General features: G+C 34.9%; 1 protein-coding gene across 2 annotated transcripts in view; it reads left to right on the top strand.

Moving 5' to 3' along the window:
- TAFA5 (TAFA chemokine like family member 5) overlaps positions 1-7,720 on the top strand; it is a 311,899-nt gene extending 304,179 nt beyond the window's left edge. The window contains exons 4-5 of one of the 2 annotated variants that reach the window (XR_014898386.1): positions 3,641-3,733; positions 5,111-7,720. Coding sequence is in view for 1 of the 2 variants with exons in the window: in XM_085326287.1 (XP_085182413.1) it covers positions 5,111-5,119 (9 nt within the window). In the remaining variant the exon portion in view is untranslated. The remainder of the gene's footprint in view (positions 1-3,640; positions 3,734-5,110) is intronic. The other variant, XM_085326287.1, reaches the window with a different exon arrangement.
- Positions 7,721-8,025: the final 305 nt, after the last annotated feature.

The following is an 8,025-nucleotide window of genomic DNA, read 5'->3' as shown; positions in this document are numbered from 1 at the left end:
TAAGAATACAAAAAAAAAAAAAAAAAAAAACGCAACAAATGTCGTTTACACTGATGGGTGCTATACAGAATCCTAAGATACAGAGAGGCATTTTAAAAACTGTAGATGAAAGTGTAAAATACTGAGTTTAGACAAGTCGTTCAGCTTTTAGACAACACAAAAACTTCTAAAATGACCAATTACACTGGAGGCATCAAAAGAATTTCTATAAATCAGTGCTGGAAACATGATAAGTTGTCATCTCAGTGTGCAAAGTGTGCTTCACCAGGCAGTCCTATAATAGGAATTGGCTACTGTAGCACAGAATAACAACTTTGGTTCACTCTGACTTTCATTTTTATTCTAAAAATACAGAGTGGAAACCAAATCAAACTGCTAAAGCTTCACCAGGTTTGACATGGAATTGTTGGTGCTTATGTGGATTCCATTTAAAATGAAAGGTCAGTCCAGACATGCTTGAAACACAGTCCTGGCTCTGAAAATATTTACCAGCCACATTAAGCCTGACTCAATTTTCTGGTTTATGATCAGAAACTCAAACATTCTATCACTAAATTAGATGCTAGATACTACAGTGAAAGACAAGTTTTTTTTGTTGTTGTTGATTTCTTTTTTTTTTGATGGGAAGCCTGTGTAAATCAGAGTACTGCATATTCCCATCTCCGCAAAGTGACTTGCAAAGCTTGTTTCTCTTTCATCACACGTATGAAACGTTTTCCATGTCTTTAGGGCAGAGTTGTAGATAGACTGCCCCTACTCACTCGTTATAAAGTAAAGCATACTAAGTGTACTATATTGTTATTGCTGTAATAGGCCAAACATTCTTAGGACATATTAAAACCATCTAAGAACTATAATGAGGTATATGATCATATGAAATATATTGTTTCTTATGTTTTAGATTATCTTTTAATAGTCAGGAAAATGAATGCTACATTACTCATTTTTTCCTCTTGAACAGCCTTCCATGGAGCGTGCTGCAGATGGACTTCCATGACATAAACAGTCAGATATTGCAGTATTGTATTTTAAGCTCCAGTACTAGATGCCCATTGAGTCTAGCAAATTCAAGRGTTCTCCAAATTATGATCATCTTATAGTCAAAATACTGAGATGGATTGCTGGATCATTCATTTTAAGATAGTTTTTAATTTTGCTTCCATTTTAAAGTCACTTTTTTGTAAATGCAGATGACATACACAAGGGAATAGTCTAGACCCCAACAGGAAACTTCCACTAATTTTTATGGAAAAATTACTATTAACTGTAATGGCCTTGGATCAGGTCAAAGGTTTGCATAGAACCTTAAATTATCGTGATCTCGTCTGGCTTCAGAAGTTCTTTTAAAAATCAGTTAACTGATTTTGTTCTGACATGTATAGTAATAAACACACAACTGTATTAATGAATAATTGTAGATGTGCAAGACAAAGATTGAAATCCTGCAGCACATGACTTTCCTAATATGTTTAGATACTGAACTGAAACTGGGGCAAGTGGAAGGTAGATGCTTGTACTGAAGAGCTTACAAAAAGTAGTATCAAAAGAGAGGAACAGTATTAGAATGTAATTGTTTCAGTTTTTTTTTTTTTTTCCATTTTGTCTGACCTGTCAAGTTTCTTGCTATTTTATAGATTTTCTAATGTTTTACTGACAATGAGATAGGAGCTGCAAGGTATTTTAAAGACTAGTGAGGTTCATATAYGGGGATGCTATTGTGATAGTGAAAAGCTTTTGACAAACCCACTCAGCCACTCACCTTTTGCCATTTTGCAGCAAAGATGAGTGCTTTGGTAGAGCAGTTCCCATAAGCTACTGCACACCTCTTCAACCCCTGTGGTGACTGGAAATACTGAAGTGGCTTTCCCACAGGGGGAGAAGGTGCTTTTAAAATCTCAGGTATGGAGAAGGAAGGCTATTGTCAGAAGAGGACAAAATACAGAGGGGAAACTTTTCCATTTCATGTTGTTGTTATCATTTGAGGTAGGAAAAACATCTTTCTATTGAGGTAACAGATGATGGCCTTTGCGCGTTTACTGGGAGACAAATTATGTTAACAGTCAGCTTATTGATATACCAAGCATTGGGTATGAGTGTTTCCAATATATCATGCAGCAAAGATGATCTCAGCAGCAACTCAGGAAGAATGTACTATGCAGAGAAAGTAACAGAAATGGGAGGTTATGCCCGCTGCAGTGCAACAGCTGACCTGAGAACAGCTCGCTTTTTCAGAAGGACTCAGAAACCTACTGAACAACTGGGGAGAGATTCTGACTTCACTCATGTCAGGCACAAAGAGACTTCAGGACGACCAGGATCTTGTGCAGTGATACCTAAAACTGAAAGCAATCCTTTGTAAAGATGGACAGAAAAGATAACCTTGCATTAGGTGATTGGTACCCAGGCTCGCCTTAATATGATGCTGCTGCAAATTTCCTAAGTAAAGGAATTAAACCCTACCAAGGCTCCTTTCTCAAGTTTTCAAGCACTTTTGTGTATGTAGTCATTTAATTTGCAATTTTCATTAAAATCTCTATCAACCTAATTAATGTTCTAGAAATTATTCGCAAACAATCTTCAAAAGCACCATTTTTCTTTAAACTTGCCTCTCAGGGATATGGTACTTTTAATGGTTTGAGCTATTAGAGTAAGCAAGTCTTTTATATGGTCAATTTTGAGATCCCTCTTTTAGCTTGCTTGCTGTCTATTTTTCTGGGGAATGGTTATTTCTGTGATGAGGAATGAAAGGGGAAGAACAGGAGATGAGAAGGTAGGTGTGCATTCTCTTTCTCTTCTCTGGACTCTTCATGTTCTCTTCCATCSTCTCTGTCCTTTTTATCTGCTGTTCCTATTACCTGTCTTACTTCTCTTTTCATGTTTTCATTAATAAATGATGTTTAAACTTCCCTTGCTAACCTATACCTTTTGTGTTCTCCTTCTATTTTCTCCTGTCGTTGTCCAAAGTTGTAAATTCACCTCCTGTTCCCTAATCTGTTTCTCTGCCTGTCATCACTTTATTTCAAGCTTGCKCTCCATACTGCCTCAGCTTTTTTAAAATGTGTAGTTCTCTCCTCTCTACTTCTCTCCTACTTTTAAAGTGTTGATACCATATTCACACAGCAGGGATGTGCAAAGTGGAGTGAGGGATAGGAAGTCAGGAAGGAAGCTTTTAAATCCATGAAATGACAAAGCAGCAGGTATCTGCAAATGAATGTGGTTGTACCTGAATTCTCTCTCCATCCTGGGACCAATATGCTATGGAAGTGCGCTATGGAAACGATGAATACACAGTCCATCAGCAGTTTATGCTGTTGCTTTTAGCTTTGGGCCATTCCAGCCTAATTCAGGAAAGATTGATCTAAGTCAGCCTAGCTCTTCACACAATGATACTTTACCTTCAGACCTAATAAATCATAAATCTTTTGCTTTGTGTTTCACTGCCTAAAAAGTCTTGCTACCTTAAATTTTGTTCTTTTCTAATGGGAGAAAAAGTAGGGGGCATAGTGCAAACCCCAAGAAAGAATGTAATGGATAAACATAACAYTTAACAGAAAAAAAAACTTTAAAATGTTTCTCTTGCTGAATGTATATTTAAAAAGGGAAATATACCACAATAATCATCCAGGTTTTTTGCCTTCAGCCTGTCTGAGGCCATGTGGTTTGGAGATCTGATCACTAGTCCGAAAAGGAAAGACTGTTTGCAAGATTTCTGGGGTGTTTTTTCCTGGAAAAGGTGAGARGACAACAGCAGAAATCTATGACATACACTTTATGCCTTATAAGGAAAATAYTCATCTATCTATCTGTCTACCTATCTATCTATCTTTCTACATACATTTATATAGAGAGAGATACATATGTTTCAAGCTGTCATAAACTGTTTTAGAGGAAGGTATTTCTTTCATTTACTTCTCTGAGGGTTAAAAAAACTCTAAATTTAATTCACAGCTTGAATGAAGTGAATTGCAATTTCTAATTTGTTTTTCACTTTCAYATTTGCTGTTCAGTATTTCCTGGAGTTATTCATGGTATTTCCATCGGTAATGACAATTCTGACTATCTGGAGATAGGATGATGCCAAAGCAGAAAACAGCATTTGAACATTCAAACAGTATTTTGTAATAATTATGCTTGCTTAATATACCTCAAAACTTTTTTTTTTTTTTTTTTTTTTTTTTTTCGGTAGCACAGTGTCTGTGTAAATTAGAAACCCTTTCTAAACTGATATTTTGGGTGAGCATGACTAGTCAGCCCCTTGTTGTATRAATTAGTCATTACTTTCTCATTGTGCTGTCTTCCAAAATTCTTGTTTTCTTCATAGTGTGAACTTCTGTTGTTTCTCTTTCAAATCATTGCCTTTTCCTTTTTTCTGTTCCTTTCTATTTTAATGGCTTCCATTTCATTTTATTTTCAATAGGTTTATTGGGCAGTCATATTTCCAGTTTCACTCTCTTGTTTTTTTTTCCTGCTGTGTAATTAAACAATTTTATGATTATATTGATTATTAATATACATTATTTTCATTAATTTGCACTTGTAGTTGCATCACTAGAGGGCAGTGTTGATCAGATTAGTCTGTAGAGCAACAAGTGCATGCTAGTGCTCATTAGAAACTTAAAGGTAGAAAAGCCTTCAGTATAAACATTCTGCCATTTTTATTAAATGATCATGTCTTTCATGTCCATTTTTCATCATATTTTATATTTAAGAAACAGTAGCAATTTTATTCTTCGTGATCAAGTGCATGTTATAGGTAATTAATGCAGGTAAAAGGACATTCTGTGATATTATTTTTATAAAAAAGAATGCATGGAGTACACAGCAAAGAGTAGGAGGCATTTAAGCTATTTTAAACTATCACTTATATTCATAACTCTAATTATAAATCATGATTAAATTTTTGATATTTTTCATATAATAGATACAAGATATAGGTTTGCTTGTATATTGTTTCTCAGCAAAATGTTTGCTGTGAAAAGCAAATATCTTCTAATTCATGAACTGGTTCCTTAAAAAAATCTCAGTACAGTACATTTTAAAGTAATAGATAGTAAAGATAATCAGGATTATAAATTAAGACATTGACTCATTTGTTCTTATTGATTTACAGGTCTCCTGACAAATGCAGCAACACAGAATCCTCGTAGGAGTGGTTTAGGCTCTGTGTGAGCTACTTAACTTAGTCAAGTTTCACTGCTGTGGATCATCATCCGTTATATGTCATCAACTCAACTGTCTGTTTCTCTGTATCTCATTAAAGACAGCATAATTCCTCTACATTATGAGCTAAAGTTCGTTCTACCATACTAAGGATCACTGGACTAAGGAATATAGATAAAAGATACGCTTGGGCATTAGCAATACAAAAAAGTTCATGGTTAACGTTTCRTCTGCGTTACACACCACTGCTGGACTTGATGTTACCTATTTGTTTTAATCTGAAGAGTCTGCTACAATGAAGAGCATCATCCCAATCAGCCTTAGAGAAGACTGTTTTGCCTATGGGAGGACACTGAGGTGCAAAAGAGAAACTCTTCTTGTGCCCTAAACTGTCTGAATTGCTTTTATTTTCTTATACTTTCAGTATATACAATAGACCAAAGAGCAAAATCTATTTTAAAGTGGACACAATCTTACTGTTAACAGTGATGTCGTTAAATTGTAGGGGGTCTCCACAAAGAGACATGATTCCAGCTTTCACAAAGCTGAGTTGTTGTCCAGCAGAACTCTTTCTGGAAAGCTGCAGTAAAAACTACCCCAGAGACCTGCTCTTGAAATGCCGCGTTCTAGAGAACATAACGGAGCATCGAGGGAAAACGACCAATGTTTGAAAAACTTAGACGAAAAGGACACAAACTGTCTACACAGCACCTTTATTCCTCTGTACTTAGATTGACTTTCTCATACTAAAATCATTTTCAGTTTTAACCAGTTAAACATGCCTCTTCTACAGTTCCATTTTTGATAGTTAAAGTTGGATAATACAGTATTTGCAAAGAGCATGTTTGGTCATCTGTGGCCTATGTCTCATCTGATACACCATTTAGCACCAGAAAGCAAATTAAAGAGAAAAAAAAAAGTAACACTTGTTTGAAAGAGATCATTAAATGTATTTTGAAAAGCCTAAAGTTATATATTTAACAGTTTTTATATGTTGTATATTTGTAGAAAATCCTATTTAACAATTAACGTGATAACTCTGACAGTCATGACAAGTGGTTCAGAGTTAAGTTGTGTTTTATTACTTCAGTTGTCTCTGAAGTGACTGGTGACATTTGCTTTCTTCCATTGGGACATTCTGGATGTAAAGCATGACCAGAGAGGACTGTGTAGAAAAAGCAAAGAATAATGTTGTTTATATTACATAAATGCATTCAACCATTGCACTGTTGGAAGGCATTTTTTATTTTTATTTTATTTTTATTTTTTTGTCTTTATGTACTGATAAAAATAGAGTGTAAAATATTTTAATCATTGCTCTTCATAGCAAGTTTTTTTTYCCTCTTTCTGTCTCTCTCTGTTTCTCTCTCTCTTTCTCTCCCCCTACTTTTATGTAATACAGTGTAAGGGTCAGTTTGCAGCCTATTCCTTGATCCATTTTCAGTGTTTTACCTCACTGTTAGAAAGCCCACTCTTTCTGCATTATTGATTATAAAAAATTTAGCAAAAAATAGCAAAGATGAGGAGGGAAATTATGATAAGCAAACGCAAACTAAACCTTGCTCCCTTTTACTGTACCTTTCTGTGTGTAAGTTTGGTACATACTAGTATGATGCAATCAACAAATGAGCTTAATTTCTTCCTGGCAAATGTATTCTGGTTTTAAGTATACTACCTAATATTTCAATTAACTTTTAGTATTATGCTAGTTCTATTATACTAAAGAAAAATATATAGAGATTGTTCAAGTGACCATAGACAAAAAGTACAAAAATGAAAAGTTGATTTTTTTTTTTTTTAAAAAGGCCTGTTTCAATACTGAGGCTTATTTAATGCAGATTTGCAGGAAACATGAACTGTAGATGATTTTGACTTCAATTAGAATAAATATACACAAAATTCTTATTTAATCTTAGGATTTTGACCAGTGTCAAAGTAGCAATTAAAGCTCAGCCACTTGAAAAATGTTATGGACTGTCTGCACTATAAATGACCAGTGTCAGGTTTAAATGTCATGCAATAAATGATGGTAAATACATTTACTGTATTTGTAGACCTCAAGAGCCAGATCCCTCACTCTACCAACTCTCTGTTTTGATTTATTTTAAAGGGAGTGCAGTAGCCTTATTTAGTAAACACAGAACAATTGAAGATGTTACATCATTTTTGTTGCTTTACAGTATTCAGTTTTGTGTTGATTCAGCTAAATTATAAAAAATAAAGAAAACCCTTTTATAAGTGAGACCTTTGTTCCCTGAGCGTGACATCACCATCTGAATTTCATCAGATGATAATAAAGGTGGGGGCATGGGGAAGGAGACTTAGCCAATGGAACTGGAAATTGAGGACAGCAGTGGTGTTTTGAAATTGAGATTATCCTATTCCCCTGTCAGGTTTTGGGTGCGTTCAGTTTGGTGTGTCTGATTTTAGACTAAAGTCATTAATTCTCTGGAAACCAGATCCCACTAAAGGAATTAGTGGACRTGTAAATCTTTGTGTCATAATACACAACCACTTTTGAATATGCAAGCTTATGTCTTTGTTTCCTCTGTACTTCAAATGTTCAACAAATGATAGACAAGAGTTTGTTTCCATGGTCTGTTCTAGACAGAAAATATCAAAGACAAAAAAGGTTGAGATTATTCTTCAGAGACAAATTCTAGTTATTGAGTCCCCTGTGTACAACAGCAGCCTCAAGATACTTAAAATATATTCTATAATCTTCCCCCCTCCCCAAAATGTACATTTTCAAATGAACTAAACACACTGGCTGCCTTTGTCACTGTAAATTGCTACCCTAAGAACAGTGGTGAAATGTTTTTCTCTCAGGAACAATATGTTTTCGGAATATTGTGAGCTTCTAAT

The sequence above is a fragment of the Rhea americana genome, unplaced genomic scaffold, assembly GCF_003343005.1.
Source record: "Rhea americana isolate MKP2758 unplaced genomic scaffold, rheAme1 scaffold_1, whole genome shotgun sequence".
Lineage (NCBI taxonomy): Eukaryota > Metazoa > Chordata > Aves > Rheiformes > Rheidae > Rhea > Rhea americana.
This window is presented reverse-complemented; position numbering and strand designations above follow the sequence as displayed.